Source organism: Acipenser ruthenus, chromosome 8, assembly GCF_902713425.1.
Source record: "Acipenser ruthenus chromosome 8, fAciRut3.2 maternal haplotype, whole genome shotgun sequence".
NCBI lineage: Eukaryota > Metazoa > Chordata > Actinopteri > Acipenseriformes > Acipenseridae > Acipenser > Acipenser ruthenus.
This window is the reverse complement of record NC_081196.1, coordinates 15,917,403-15,933,700: the sequence shown is the minus strand read 5'-3', so window position 1 is coordinate 15,933,700 and position 16,298 is coordinate 15,917,403. Positions and strand designations below refer to the sequence as shown.

The following is a 16,298-nucleotide window of genomic DNA, read 5'->3' as shown; positions in this document are numbered from 1 at the left end:
TCTCCCGCTTTCGGTGCTGCTCTCGCAGAGCTGTGCTTGGGGAACTGCTGGTCGGCTTCTCGCTGGCCTCTCCTCCATTGCCACCTCTTCCCACTCCTGTACCAAGCAAAGTGGGGCTTGTAATGTCTGGGTGTAGCCACAGGTGTCGCTGCAGTTCCCAGATTTAGCACCTCCTCAGACTGCAGCTTCGCCTTCACATCAACGCCAATGCCAACTCCTCACCCCAGTTAGCTCACAGGCTACGCTTTTATAACCCCTATAACAGGGTGAGGGACATTTAGTTTTGCAGTTCAGCCTCCCAACAGACGGAGGCGCTAAAGCCATTAACTTCCTTCCCTTGCCAAGATGGAACAGATCAGTGTCTATGGCCGGTTTATGGTGGCCATCTTGATAAGGTCAGCCACATAGATGCTTTCAACCATCCCTTCTAAAGAGCTACATCTGCCAACTTGTGATAGGTGTATCACTGATTGGGAAGGTGGAGACTGAAAGCATATAAGGGGACTTGGATGGCTTTAGGGAAGCATAGGAGGAGAACTGCTTGATAACAAGGGAACCACTGTGACCAGAATCTGAGTCCCTTTTAACCTTGCGGGAAAAAACAGCAGATCAAAGCATACTATGCCAATTTGTGAAACAACATCAACTCAAGTTAAGTGTTTTTCTATTTCCTTTTCAAATGAAATGGAAGGCATATAATTGGCGCTTTATGTCAAGCTATCAAACCCATCAAATTATTATTATTATTATTATTTATTTCTTAGCAGACGCCCTTATCCAGGGAGACTTACAGTCGTAAACAAAAATACATTTCAAGGATCACAGTACAAGTATTAATACAATTAAGAGCAAGATAAATACAATGACTTTGGTTCTAGCAAGTACAAGTATGACAAAATACGATTCAATAACGGAGCAGATAACAGTGTCAGTGATAGTTACATCAGGATATAATTAAATACAAAATACTACAGATTAAATAACACTTGACAGATTACAGTATTCTAAAGTACAGGATTAAATGCAGTAAAAATAGGGGGCAGATAAGAGCAAGTAAAGCGCATTTAAGGAAGAGTGATAAGTGTCCAGGGGGAAAAAAGAGGAGTTCTACAGGTGCTGTCTGAAGAGGTGAGTCTTGAGGAGGCGCCGAAAGGTGGTCAGAGACTGGGCAGTCCTGAAATCTGTGGGAAGGTCATTCCACCACTGCGGGGCGAGGGTGGAGAAGGAGTGGGCTCTGGAGGCAGGGGAGCGTAAAGAAGGTATAGCCAGTCTTCTAGAGCAGGAGGAGCGGAGAGGTCGAGTGGGGGTGTAGGGAGAGATGAGGGTCTGCAGGTAGCTGGGTGCAGTCTGGTCAAGGCATCTGTAGGCTAGTACAAGAGTCTTGAACTGGATGCGAGCGGTGATCAGGAGCCAGTGGAGTGAGCGGAGCAGTGGAGTTGCGTGGGAGAAGCGAGGCATAGAGAACACCAGGTGAGCAGCGGAGTTCTGGGTCAGCTGGAGCGGACGGGTGGCGGATGCAGGGAGGCCAGCCAGGAGGGAGTTGCAGTAGTCTAGGCGGGAGAGTACCAGGGCCTGGACCAGGAGCTGGGTGGCGTAGTTGGTGAGGAAGGGTCGGATTCTTCGTATGTTGCTCAGGAAGAATCGGCAGGTGCGTGCCAGAGTGGAGATGTGCTGGGAATAAGAGAGGCAGGGGTCCAGGGTGACTCCGAGGTTCTTAGCTGAGGAGGAGGGAGAGAGTGTGGTAGATTCCAGAGGAACAGAGATAGAGAGATCAGAGGAGGGAAAGAAAAGGAGGCCAGATTTAGAGAGGTTGAGGTTAATTTTATTGTAGACCTCGCAAGAACCTGTCAGTAAAGTTAGACTGATCAAGTACTTGCACTTACTGTGTGGCTTTAACTGATTATGGGACGCTATCATTTATTTCCTGGGCAATTAAATATTGAAGTTCTGCAGTTGTTTATTTAGTTGGAAACAGTGACCTCTAGTGTTCAATAGGAGGAATGTAATTCCAAAGCATTCTGGCACTTTGAACTTGCCGTACTGCTCGAAGCTTCTGAAAAACGAGCAGGTGATCTGGACACATGATGTACAGACTGCCAGGATAAGCACTCTCATGTAATTAGAGCGTAGGAGCACGAAAGATAATTAGTTTCACTATTTAAAAGCCCTGCTTTAAAGCGGTGTAATGTTGGGTTATATTGATTAAAGCATTGCAAACTGGAGTTGGGACAGTCAGGACACGTGACAGTTTACTTTTCACTTTCATTTGGTAAACTAACAGCAATATCAACAGGTATCTGGATTCATTAAAGATTCATCCACACAATCAACTACATATCTTATTAAGGTAAGAGAACCGGGTTCTGCATATGATGGAGATTGTGGACTATTTCAGTATGTTGTCGGTTCTGCATCCAAGAATAGTGAATTATTTGAATTCAGAAAGAAAACCATTTTTTTTCGCTGTTGATTTGATGGTAACCATTTTTTTGCTGATGACTTTTGCAGATAAACACCGAGACTTTTTTATTTTTTTTTAAATAAACTAACTTTAGGATTTATCACTGGAATATGCAAGCATATAGCTATATTGCTGGGTATGCAGCATACGTATTTAAGATACTGCAGACATGTCCAGACTCTGTTGTCTAGAGCTACTTTGCACTAAATTGTAGGCCCTAATACAAGGATTTGGATTGTGTTGTGTTTTTAAACTGTCCACAGTGTTCTAATAATTATTACTGATATATAATCCATGTCCGTTCATCTGTTTAGTTGCAACGTTGTGAGAATTGGTAGGATTTTTCAGTTCTAAAGTTTACCAGAGTTGTTGAAGCTGTTTTTAAACAGCGTGAAATTTCTCATTTTTATAGCTACAAATCGACCATATGGTGCAGTGGAACTAGTTATTTGCTTTTGATTTAGATTTTGAGTTATACATAAATCACATGCGACATGAGAAGACGGTGAAACGGTTTGTCCTTTGACCCAGTAAGACATTTATAAGGGGAGTTTATCTTAAAAAAATAAATAAAGGCATAACTGACTGTGATCACTAATTAGAATTACTTAAGAGAAGTTTGGGATGGTAATCGTTAGCCTTATGTTTTCTCCAGGTGGAATTTTGGTTTTGATTTCCTTGGGAAACTTCTGTGTGCACCGGCTAATCAAGATGCGTCTTGTAAAAGTATCTTTTTAAATAAATAGTTGGAGGCGATTTGCTTTGTGAAGGCTGATCTCCATTACAAAAGAATTAGTCATGTGATGGACAGACCCGTTACACAAGCGTGTGCCACAGGTTTATTTACATTTTGATAATGAGATTAATAGACGTCTGTGTCTGAAGCTGACAGGAATTTGATGTATAGGGGGAAATAAGACTCCAATTGCATAGCAGCTTTGTCGATTCCTGCTTTTACTTTAGCAGAGCACACCTGAGCTTGTTACCTGTACACTGTGGCTAATCAAAACCTGGAATGGATGAAACTGCTATGCAATAGTTTTTTCATCCCAATTGTTACTAGAGAGGGAAGAAACAGAAAGCCTAATACATGTGCTATAATGATGATATATGTTTTTTGGTGAGTTTGTCAACACAGTAAGCACACTTAAATACAGTTTGATTTGGCTGAAGAGCTGTTTATTTCAGCATGACTATTTCTGAAACGTAATTCTGACATGTTCTTCTAAATAAACTGAATGCTGTACTTGGGACTACTAGTTGCATTTAGGCAACTATTTTGAAATATCAAAAACGTTGTTGTTACAGATGGAAAAAGTGAATCCTGAAGCATTTGAAGATGCAAGGCACACCATCAGAGACGTGTACAAGAAAGCCTTCACGCTCATCAACAAGGGGCTGTCGGAGGATGAGGCTGGTCGCAAGGAACAGGCCATTGATCTGTACAGGCAGGGGCGGCAGCAATTGCTGAGGGGGGTTAGCATCCCTTCCCAAGGGCCAGAAAACACAGGGCCTGCCTGGGAGTCCGCAAGAGAGATGCAGGAGAAGATGCAGGAGACCCTGAACAACATCAGCACCCGGCTTCGAATCCTGGAGACCGGAGAAGCCGCAGCAGCTGCTGGCTCATCTAATGGAATCCCAGGTTCCTGTGCTGCTAACGGCAGCAGCTCTGAGATTTTGTATCCAGCCCTGCCTTCAAAGGAAAAACCCACAAGACCTGTGCCCCCTAAGGTTCTCTTTCCAGAAGGTGATCCACCCGGTGCAGGAGGGAGCAAGGTACCCAGCGAGCTTCCGCCAGCCTACTCGCCCCAAGCAGCTGAGGGCCATTACACCTTGTCTTATGGGACAGACGGTGGGGAGCTGTCGATGGTGGGGGGTGATTTTTATAGCCAGAACAACCGGCCACCGCCCATGGAGAATCTCGGGGCGGATGGTGAGGAGCTGCTGCTGATCCAGAGGGGGGTGCAGATCTTCTTTGTGACTTCTGAGGGGCATGTGACGGCCCCCTCCTACCCAGGGTACCTCCGCATCATCAAGTTCACTAGCACAGACTCTGTTCGAGCAGCCAACCAGCCTCCGGCCTTCCTGCAGGTAGGCGATCCCTCCTCCTGATTTTGTTTTGTTGATTTATTTGTATTATACTCAGTATGGTACAGCTTTGCAGTTCTTAAATAAACCCATTTTATAGCAGATTCACATTTTCATTAAAAAAAGTCTAAGTTAAAGAAAGATTTGAATGCCTTCCTTTTTAGGTAGTCTGTTCAACTTCCCAAGTCATTTCACCCAGAGACTTTTAGTGCTATCGTTCCATTTGATAACCAATCAGCTTTCATTAATGCCTGACTTGTTCTTGACCTCGAAAGTGCAATTGCAACACACTGTCTGAAATGCATACTGACAGTATATAGTACCAGATGTCTTAAATACATACTTGCTATAAGATGTGCTTTTTTAAAAACTGGATTTATGTAATTAGCTGTAACCTTACAGCAGTCTTTTGCCGTATAACTTGATGGTTGCTTTTACTGTCCTAGTACCCGATTTACTTGAAATAAGGGGGGGTGGGGCTTGCAAGCCCAGCCCAGAATAATTTGATCTGTTGTAAATCAATTTAGATAAACATCAGTGGACTTTTGTTCATAACAGGAGCTGCTGTGTGAGCTGAAGAATGCATATAACACTGCTCTGTTGGGACTAATGTGGTTCATTTTTTCCATGTTGCAGCAGTGTTTTTGTGACTGCTGATAGTATTTATACACATTCCTGCATAATCCAAGTCTGTATCTATTCAGGTCTCAATACTAAACAAATAACTCTGTCCAGAAAATAAAGATTCCACTTAAGATATGCTTCTCCATCCTCAAACAAAATGCACTGGAACAGTTGAGTGGCACGATTATTTTCACTGTAATACCTGCAGACCAACATGGAAAGGGGAAGGCAGATATAGTGAGTAAATAAGGATAGGAACATTTATTGTAAACCTTGTTTTTTACAAGGTCTGTCAACCACAGACAGACGGAAAAAAATGTTTAAGAATACGGAAGAAATGATAAAATAATTAGAAAATAAAACTGTAAACTCCAGCTTTACTACATCCTGGTAATTGACACTCTATTTATGGAGCAGTATTATGCTGCAATAATGCCCCTGGGACCTTTGTCTGTTTATAGTTCATGGCAAAATGTCCTTTTGATTGCGCAGTTGCTTGCTCTTTCCCCTACTTTGCTGGGGTTACTGTTTTGTTGGAAGTACCTACAGAGCTGATAGTATAAGGAAGCAACCTTTTTAAATATATTGAAATACAGTGGTGCAGTTTGGTGAAACACTATTCTGGCAAACATCAACCTTCTCTATTGTGTTTCTTGCCATTCTCTAGATTCATCATTCCTTTTATTGGAGCTGGATCCCATAGAGTTCGTCCAAATTCAGTGGAAAAGCAAATCCTGTGGATGACAAAGAAACACATTATATTGGCCTTATGATTGCAACAATCATAACCCAAATACAATTTAAAAAAAAAACCAAAAAAAAAAACAGTAGTATGCCTTTTAATGTTGCTTTAATTTCATTTTGAGTTGCACGTGAAATTTGTTTTACAGTCAGCTCAAAATGTAAAGGGTATTTGAATAACTGGTTACATTTTGAAAATACTTGCATGAAAAACCCATGTTTATCTCAGCAGTCAAATACACCATCTCTTTTTACCGCCAGAAAGTTTAAAACAAATATTTAAAATACATACGTAAAAGTTGTATTTGCTAATGTGCAGTCTATTAGTTTATTGGGTCTTTAATAACCTTTGTTATATATTGTCACCCATAGCACAATGCTGTCAACTTATTGAGAGAATTGGAGATAAAGTAGCTGTGTATCATACAGATTAGAGTTAGTGTGGTGTTTAGTCTTTTAATACTGATGGGACCTGAACTGTTTGTTCTTCATTGAACAGGTTTGCGATTGGCTCTACCCTCTGATGTCTACAGCCTCCCCGGTCCTGCTGTGTAACACAGGAGTCTATATGTTCCCTGACGTGATGGCACAGACGCCAGGGTCCTACGTTGGAGTGGTCCTGTCCTCAGAACTGCCAGACACAGAGAGAGCGCTCTTTCAGGACCTGTTGTCACAGTTGACAGACTTGAGGGTTCAGGTAGCCATTGGAAGAGTGTTTGTTTCTTTTGTTCTGTTTCGGTTGCCAGTGTTCATCACAATTGTGTTGGAAGTTTTGTTGTCTACAGAGCTGCTTATCCAAAAGTGCTGAATCTTTCACAGGGCATTCTTTTGCATAATGAGTATTGTAATCTAGGGGTATATGGAGGCTGTCCAGCTGCCTGTATGTCACATGTAAATCTGTGCAGCTATCTAGAGAACATTGTATTAAAATGTGTTTTCCTCCAGATCTCATCCACCAAGTAACTAATCTGTGTGTCTTTGTAGATTTCAGATGGAAGTTTAAAAGGAATGGTTAAAAAGGTACTTGAATGCAATGGAACACATCTTCATTGTTTTAATTGTATTTTATTATTTTTTTAAATTTTATTTAAAGGGAAGGACTCCTAATAATATGTTTTGCATACCTAAATTAGTTTACCTTTGTTTTAGTAAACCTGACACATGGGTACTAATTTACTTTCAGATTCTGCTAGAATCTGACTTAAAGGGATTTTAACCTTTAGGGTGTTAATTCATTGAAATTTGGCATTTAAATTAAATTGTAATTAGGGTGAAGCTATTGTAACAGCTTTAAAAAAAGTACCAAAACAATTACTATAACTGTGTGCAGATATTTATGCACAGCATAATATGCCAAAAAAAATAAACACCAGTATTTTACAATTAATTTTTCACCAAATCACCCTTACCTGTGTTAGAAATGATTTGTTAAAACATTTGTTCACTTAAACTTCAGTTTACATCTAATGAAGACTTAAAACATTTTGAAGAAAAAAAAGTTGAACATGTTTACTATTTTATTGTTTTAAATGCAGCGTCATATTTTCTGTCAAAGCTAAATAGCAGCTATTCTTCACAGTAGTGGGACAGTAATCTACCTCCATAGGGACTTTACTGGACAGAAGAATGCAGCCCTCAAAAAGCAGCAGCAGAGTTTCAAAATTCAAGGAAGGGAAAAGTTGGTCAGCAAAACACATGAAGGAATCCTCCCTTTTAAACTAAACCAGTAACACGTTACTTTGAATGCTAACAAAATGAGGTGTTAAAGCCTCATTGTATTGTAAAGAAATCTATGTATTTTATAAAGCATGTTTATCAAGCTTTTAACAGCGGTTAAAACCTGTGGTTGTTTTTTGGTCTTGTATTCATTAAGCTTTTTGGCTTAAGTATCTAAACGTCTTTTAAAATGTAGATGACTAATTGAAATATTGAAACATTATATAAATAAGTCTTAGTCTTAAGTCAGATTTCAGTCACATATATGCTGTCCATTTTTTTCTTCTTGGATGTTAGTGGAAAGCAGTAATTAACGTGACCAGTGCAGCAGGTGACTCCATGCTTGTTTTTGCATTAAGATACTGTAGTGAAACTGTGCCTGTCACATTTAGTCAGCTGTCTAGCTAAAAGCGTTTAAGGAGTTTTGTGAAATGAATGTTTTAATTCATTGAAATTGTATCAATACTGGACACATGTACAGTAGCTATTAGCCATATCTAAAGAAACATTACATAAACATGCTTTATGAATATGACCCACTGTTTTTTCAAAGGCGTATAAATATTTCAAGCCAACTAAGCAACATCATAGCCTAGATGCTGATTGCTAATACCCATGCCCTGGCATGTCAGTTACTCGGTACACCCCTGAAATAATACATTTTTCCAGTATCAAAACATGGTTCTGGAATTGAGTGTACTCAAGACTGGACCACTTCTTTTTGTTTCTGTGTTTGGAACCAGTGCTAAACCGGTCGTCTGACTGAATCCAATCCCCTGTCACAGCCATAGATTTGCATGTGAGCTTACTTATCAGCTAAATCGTCTCACGCTTTAGGATTACAAGAGCTGGGTGCTGACAATCGGAAGATAATGGTCTTACCAAGTACAAGTAAAAATACTGGTTGATATTTCAGAGGTGGGGAGATTATGTTTAGATATTGTTTTTTGCGTGTGAAGAATGCAAACTGATAGCAGATAGAATGGAGAGCAGAGGGCACTGTGAGAATAGGAGTACACCTACGTACCAGATCTAACGCAAGTGTGTCCTCCGTTTGTGGTTGATGCATAAACTACATGTGATGGAGAAAAGGGTTCCTGCACAGGTGTTGTGTACCTGCAAAAGAGCTTTGTGTAACTTCTGGTGAGAATGTATATAGAAGGAGGTAAAATGCCCTTTTTGAGGACCTAATTTTTAAACAATTAACATTTCCCCTGGGTGTCGGTTTGTGTTGGCCTACTAAGCAAAGTGTGAACTGGGTTGGATGCATTTTTTTTTTGTCTGTTTTGACCTCATTGTTTGTTTTTTAATCTGCTTGATGACAATGCACAGTTTGCATTTCCCATAGTAAGGCCAGTGCTGTTTACACAAGGCAATAAAGTAATTCCTGGCATGCACATAGTCACAATTTTAAAACAGTGAATTAGTAAAGGGCTTATACAGCAAAAGTGTAGTTTATAGTTGTACAATTTACTGGCAACATTGATCGCCTAATCATTGGATTAACTGGATTGTGGTTCCTTTTCAGTGTGAAAGTCAGAGTAAACCCCCCAAAAGCCTCCTGTTAATACAGTAGAACTACTTCATCTGGTGCTCTGTACCATTTATTTCTGGCATGTTTAAAGGGTTCCGAAACAAACGCGGAGGGGTTCTATCCATTGTCTCCGAGTGTTAATGAGCTTGGTAATCGCATGACATCAAATGAGTGACTCCGTGCTGAAGTGGCACATCAGAACGTGCTGCATTTGTGTATTTTGCACTTTAATAATTTAAACTGGTGTTGGGTGTCATCAACTTGAAGCTAGCATGATAAAGTATTTTTACATATCTTTCTATGGGTTTACAGCCTGTATGCCGATTGCCCCACTTGGCTGAATGTACCTTGCTTAGAAAATTGGTGCTAAACTACCACATGACAGTCTTTTTGTCACGCTTTTTTATTTGTATTTATTTATTTTATTTTATTTATTTATTTTGAGACAACCTTTGCCACATTTTGATAGAATTCAAATCCCAATGTATCTAGAGCAGCACTTGTTTAATTGTGGTGGAACATACTTAAGCATAAGCTAAGGAGAGTATCAGAATGTGGAAGTGCAGTATATGAAGGCATCTGTACATTTTGTCAAACTTACATTTGTATGTACAGTGGATATACTCTGGGTCTTGCCGATCTCGTTTTTTATGTGATTGATGGCTCTAATTTTGAATATACAGCCATGGCGGTAGATGACTGTCACTGACATGCTTGTTATTTGTCTGAACAGTCTAGCATTGTGCTGCCAATGTCCAAGACAAGGCGAGCATTGTCAGCTAATCAAGGGTGACTTGACCAGTGTCCAGCCCAGAAAGCAGTGTGACTGCAGCCAAGTGTCAGTTATCAATATGTAACAGTAGTTGAAAGGAAATACCTGCTTCATCTTAACAAAAGCTGGGTTTCAATTGCAATACCGAAGCATTATGTTGACATGGGCAATTCTTTGCATTTGTATTCAGAGTATGTTTTTTCTTTTTTTTAAACCATAACAACTTTGCATCATATGATATCCATTTGAAAAAATATACATTAATATCCTGTAATTTGCTATAATCCTCCCTCACTGTAATATCCACACCTACCCCAATATTTTTTTCATGAACTCTAGGTGTTTTTTTTACAACCTATTAAGACAGTTTCTCCCGGTACAGTTTTCAAAACCGAAATCATTTTCTTCCTACCAGCAAGCTGTTTTAACAGATACATTAAGTTAAGAAAAATAATGTATTGTCTCCTACCTACAGTACATACCCAGCTTTAGAAGCCTAGCTCAGATTACAGCATACCAACAGTTTTTGGTTATATGTGGCTTTACAGACAAATCTAATTTTAAAATAAACCTGATTTGAATCCTTCCGAAAACCCTTTGCGCTTCAAGTAATGTAATATGTTGATTGAGACTTAACAAAGCTGTATTCATGCTAGCCATTTCTTCATTTTTATTTTGTATTTTTTATTTATTTTTTGTAAACTATATCCTGCATTCAAAAGCCTGCAGAAGCAGCATCGGACTCAATTAACCTGAGCCAGAGGATTCCCCTTGCTGGTCCTGAGGCGGAAACTGAGGATAAAGAGGCCTTGCCAGAGTGGAGTGAAAAAGTAGCCCATGGAATTCTCACTGGTGAGAGATTCAATTGAAAAGCTTTGATTGACTTTGTGTCGATTTGGACTTTTAATTAACATGTAAGATTTAGTGACTTCAGTTGGCAAACAATTTGCCTGCGTTCCTCCTGTCAGTTCGAGCACTGTCCCCCTTCGCTTCCTCGTGGGGCAGGGAAGAAAATAAATCGCACACTCGTAAGGTTAAGCTTGTCTGGCTAAAAGGGACTGGCGGACACATTTTCCAGGTACAAATGCAGGTCACACGAGACTGAAGGTAAAGCAATACTTTAACAAGCCCTGCTATTAAATTAAATGTATTAGATTTTTCAGTTTTTAAAACAGAATGTAGACAAGGCTAAGACTAAAACTTGTTTTATGATTTTGGCCCGATTGTGTATAAAAAGGAATGATGATCACTGTACCTAACATAGATCTTAATTCAGCTTGTTTCATTGGGAGCCACTTATCACAGATCATCCTGTAGTGTTTATATAGGAAATCCCTCTCCCTGTGAATCAATGGATGCTGGCATAAAATGCACCTACTATGGAGATGTACGCTATATACAGTCCTTGACTTTGCAAATTATACCACAAGATATACTGCTGGGACCATCCAACACAAGCTTATAGCCCTATTTCAGTATAGCTTCAATTCTTTAATGATTAGAATCCCTCCCACCTCAGAATAACAAAGGGATCAAAATATAGTGTGTCTTCTGTTTTAGGTGCTTCGTGGCTTAGTTGGGGTCTGGTTAAAGGTGCAGAGTTCACTGGAAAAGCCATCCACAAAGGTGCTTCGAAGCTGAGAGAACACATCAGCCCTGAAGACAAACCAGCCCATGTCAGCCCTACCATGGCCAAGAGCCTGCATGTAGCAAAGCAAGCAACCGGAGGGGCAGTGAAGGTCAGCCAGTTTCTAGGTAAGCTTTATCTTTGCTGTTCCAGACGGGGCAATGCAATAATGCATGTGTTTTCACCCGGAGGCCTGGGCTCATGGTGGGATACTCTCTCCTAGTTGATGGAGTATGCTCTGTGGCCAGCTGTGTGGGAAAGGAACTGGCCCCTCATGTGAAGAAACACGGCAGCAAACTGATTCCAGAGTCTATGAAGAGAGACAAGGACGGGAAGTCGAATATGGGTGGAGCCATGGTGGTGGCAGCCAGTGGCATGCAGGGTTCGTCTTCACAGCTGTTCAGTTTACTCATAACATTTAGTTGTGTTTGGCAGTTCTGTAAGTATGTTTGTAAAAATTAACAAAATATTATTTTTATTTCATGTCTAGGGTTTGCAACAGTGTGGACAGGCTTGGAGGTGGCAGCAAAGAGCATAGCTAAAAGTGTAGCATCAGAGACTGTACATACTGTGAAACACAAGTAAGTGGCAGTCTCTTTAGTATTTCTACACTACATTTTATATGCAATTAAAACATTTCTATGACCTTGATTTTCTAGTGAATTGGAACAAAAAAAATGTCAAAAACCACAGTACTGTAATTCTTTGAATTTGACAAGTGCCCTGTGTATAACATGCATTGCTGAGAAGCTGTGAGTTACATCCCTTGTATATTACATGTCTCCAGTATTCACTGTAGTATGCTCCAAAAAGTCTAGATCACAAGATATTCAACGTGCCTTGTAATCATGCACAAGGGCTTGTACATGCATTGGTGCTAGATTTATTTTCTTTTTTTCAGGTGCCCCCCTAGTTTTAATACTTCTGCTTTGCTAAATTACATGTGCAGGATGTTTCATATTTCCAAGAACATTGGGAGTGGTGGGGGGGGGAGGTGTTAAGTGCGTCTGCTAAGAAATAAATAAGAATACAACATTTCTGTGGCTTTTGGCATTCTTGGCCTTGAGCTCTTGTACTGTGGCACAGTGGCCCTTATTAATATTTTTAATGAACACCTAGAAATAGTTTTTATAGATGCTGAGGTCAGAGCTGTTGTTAATCTAGATGCCTAGAATGTTGTTAAGTGATGTCTCTATGCTCTTGGATTTGTGAAACACCTCGTACGGCATTTATACTGTTTTTCTATTTATATACAATAATCCTAATATAAGATGTTGAATATATGCAGTGGATTATGTAACATTGCCTTTTAAGATTGAAAGAAAATTAGTCAGGTTTGTTATACTATAATTTTTACAATTTCTTTTTTTTTTTTTTTTTAAATCAAATATAAAATAAGACACATCGCTTTTTCTTCCTGTTGAAATGTATCAGTTTCCAAAGATTTTGTTTTAAAGTGGAATTCGGTGGTGGTCACTGATTTGTAAATACTGTCTATAACATGGCTCTAGAACAAAGGGGCAGTAACTTGTATTTACAAATATCAAAATGACAATAGAGCAGTGCATATATAAACACTGACATATCTGCAACCATTTCACTTTTTGGCTTAACTTTAAAAAATAAAAATGTGTTTAAGGAGTAACTTTTTTAAAAGAGTTAACTCCATAATTCCTTATTTCAGCTGATTTATAAAATGTTCAATGGAATTTTTTTTTTTTTTGTCCCCCCCAGATACAGGGGTCTGCAGACTTGAATGTGTGTTGTTATGCCAGCTGGCAGTATCAACACGGATGCAAATAAATAAATCACTTCAGGAAAACATGCTTGTAGTTCATTGCCTGTCAAACTAACCATGTGCACGAGTAGTTACAGGACTAACCAAAGCTTCTCGTTACTGTAGTTTTATTATTTTAAAAACCAACATGCAAAGTAGGAGGGGGTCGAACAGCCAGTGTAGACACTCAACAAATATTTAATTTCGTAAATAAAAAAAATTAAAAGCATCATCAGAAAAACATGTTCTGGAAATTCCACCAACAGAATGGGCTGCCTCTCCTCTTGTGCTGCCTCAAACTGTTCAGATGGCATATGCTGTGCCTTTTGTACTTCTGATCCAATGTGAACACAGCATTAACAGGCCAAAGGACTTTGGTCAATTGCAACGAACTCGAGAATGTAGTCCTTGGTTCTCAACTAAGTTTTTATTTCTAGCTAGTACAATGCTATCTGCAGATCACCCCAAGCTCTGCACTATTTTAGTATCAACTGCAATGGAAACAGACATTAGTACAGACATCTGGGTTAAACTGATCCCTTCTATTTGGTGTGTGGATATACAGTGAGTGGGGCGGGGACAGGAGAGGAAGAGCAGGGCTGTATTCTTGTACTGCAGATTTCAACTATCATTATAAAGCTCTGTTTTATGTGTTTTCTTCAGTTTCTCAATTGTGTGTAATTATAATACAGTTCAAGAGAATTAATAGGCAGATTTTACATCTTCAAATAAAGCATTTAAAAAAATGATATTCAGTTACCCTTTCAGCACTGGGTGAGATATACAGTGCCTATAGTAAGTATGCACCTCCCTTGGACGTTTTCAGTTTGTTGTGTTACAACCTGAAATTTTGATGCATTTAAATGGGATTTTTTTTCCTTTTGATTTACACAACTTACTCAACACTTTGAAGAGGCAAGATTAATTTTTATTGTGAAACAGTTAATGAAAAATAAAAAAACTGGTTAGATAAGTATTCACCGCCCTGAGTCAATACTTGGTAGAACCACCTTTGGCAGTTACAGCTGTGAGTCTTTTGGGGTATGTCTCTACCAGGTTTGCACATCTGGATCGTGCAATATTCGGCCATTCTTCTTGGCAAAATTCTTCATGCTCTGTCAGGTTGGATGGGGGTCTTTGGTGGACAGCAATCTTCAAGTCTTGCCACAGATTCTCAATCAGATTCAAGTCCGGGCTTTGACTGGGCCACTCTAGGACATTGACTTTCTTGTTTAAGCCACTCCAGTGTCGCTTTGGCTGTGTGCTTGGGGTCATTGTCCTGCTGAAAGGTGAATTTCCGTCCCAGTCTTTAGTCTTTTGCAGACTGAAGCAGGTTTTCCTCAAGGATTTGCCTGTATTTAGCTCCATCCATTTTGCCCTCTACCCTGACAAGCTTCCCAGTCCCTGCCGATGAAAAGCATCCCCATAGCATGATGCTTCCACCACCATGCTTCACAGTAGGGATGGTGTTACCTGGGTGTTGTGCTGTGTTGGGTTTGCGCCAGACATAACGCTTTGCATTTAGGCCAAATAGTTACATTTTTGTTTCATCGGACCACATTTTGCCACATCTTTTCAGAGTCTCCCACATGCCTTTTTGCAGATTGCAAGTGGGATTTTACATGGGCATTTTTCAGAAATGGCTTCCTTCTTGCCACTCTTTCATACAGGGCAGATTTGTGGAGTACCTGAGCTATTGTTGACACATGGACAGTTTCTTCCATCTCAGCCATGGAATGCTGTAGGTCTTTCAGAGTTGTCATTGGCCTCTTGCTGGCTTCTCTGGCAAACGCCCTTCTTACCCGGCTGCTCAGTTTGGGAGGACGGCTTGCTCTAAGCAGATTCTGGGTGGTGCCTTTTTAATGATCGACTTGACTGTGCTCCAAGGGATATTCAGTGCCTTTTGAAATCTTTTTATACCCCTCCCTGTGTAACCTTTTAATCATGTAACATATATTATATATAATTATTATTATTTTTAATCAGCAGTTACAGTGGACTGTATCTATCTTATTTACATGTTCAGCATTGTTAACTTAATGCTTTATTAATGTAAAAAATAACCACTTTGTTTTATGTTGAAAATACAAATCAAATGGTTCTATTCATGAGTAACAAGTTAGAGCAGCTCTTGGGGCACTTTCACACCTAGTTCACTTGCAAGTGATTCGAATCGTGGTTCACTTGCAAACACTTATTTTTTTCAGGTTTGCTTCGGTTTGTTGTAATTCACCCAGTGTGAGGAGTTGAATAATTTCTCAATTAGTCAACATTCAAATACATTTAACACATTTGTCAGTTTAGTGTAGTTTCATAATTTGTGTCTAATATGTTTATAGTTAGCTAGATACTCTGGTGTAAAAGTGGCCTGATTGCCCCCCCCCCTTCATAAGCAATATTGTATACAACGACTAATGGATAAAGCTAGTTTCATCATAGACCAAATTTAATTATATTATAACAAACTGGCATTAGTAACATAACACTTTACACTACCTTTTATAACAGATTAAATAAATAAATAAACAAATAATGATCATAAGTAAGGCTACAATTTTGTCACGGAAATTGTGGATTTGAATAGTCTGGGAAATCTTGTAAAAACACATTTGATTAGGTGCTTTCTTTATTTCCACTCACGTACAGTATATGTCATGCACTGAAAATGCTAATCTGCGAGTATCTGTAAATTGTTTGGTTGTGTGTGCACACAGTATTTAGGTGTAGCTGTGTAGGTAAGCCAATACAATTTGTAGCTGAGCAAGCATGTCAGTTAGTGGAGTGGAAGTTTGTACAGTGAAAAAAAGCCAACTGTGACAAATATATTGAAAGTGCTTTACATAAACGGAAGCTACAAGCCATTGAATCTACAGTAGGAAAGACCACACCAGTTAAACTTGTCAGTCAGTAGTCAAAATCAATCTTCTCTATATCATTGATTTTGGTGTACTATCTAAA

At 39.5% G+C, this 16,298-nt stretch overlaps 1 protein-coding gene across 4 annotated transcripts in view; it reads left to right on the top strand.

Annotated features, from left to right (window-relative positions):
- Positions 1 to 2,034: 2,034 nt before the first annotated feature.
- Positions 2,035 to 16,298, top strand: part of LOC131696619 (spartin-like) — a 15,887-nt gene continuing 1,623 nt past the window's right edge. The window contains exons 1-9 of one of the 4 annotated variants that reach the window (XM_059028601.1): positions 2,388 to 2,477; positions 3,770 to 4,552; positions 6,414 to 6,611; positions 6,899 to 6,934; positions 10,659 to 10,788; positions 11,497 to 11,691; positions 11,787 to 11,945; positions 12,054 to 12,144; positions 13,298 to 13,385. In XM_059028601.1, coding sequence (XP_058884584.1) covers positions 2,397 to 2,477; positions 3,770 to 4,552; positions 6,414 to 6,611; positions 6,899 to 6,934; positions 10,659 to 10,788; positions 11,497 to 11,691; positions 11,787 to 11,945; positions 12,054 to 12,144; positions 13,298 to 13,319 — 1,695 coding nt within the window. In that variant the 5' untranslated portion in view covers positions 2,388 to 2,396 and the 3' untranslated portion in view covers positions 13,320 to 13,385. Of the gene's footprint in view, positions 2,348 to 2,387; positions 2,478 to 3,769; positions 4,553 to 6,413; positions 6,612 to 6,898; positions 6,935 to 10,658; positions 10,789 to 11,496; positions 11,692 to 11,786; positions 11,946 to 12,053; positions 12,145 to 13,297; positions 13,386 to 16,298 lie in introns of those variants that run through there. The other 3 variants (XM_059028600.1, XM_059028598.1, XM_059028599.1) reach the window with 3 other exon arrangements.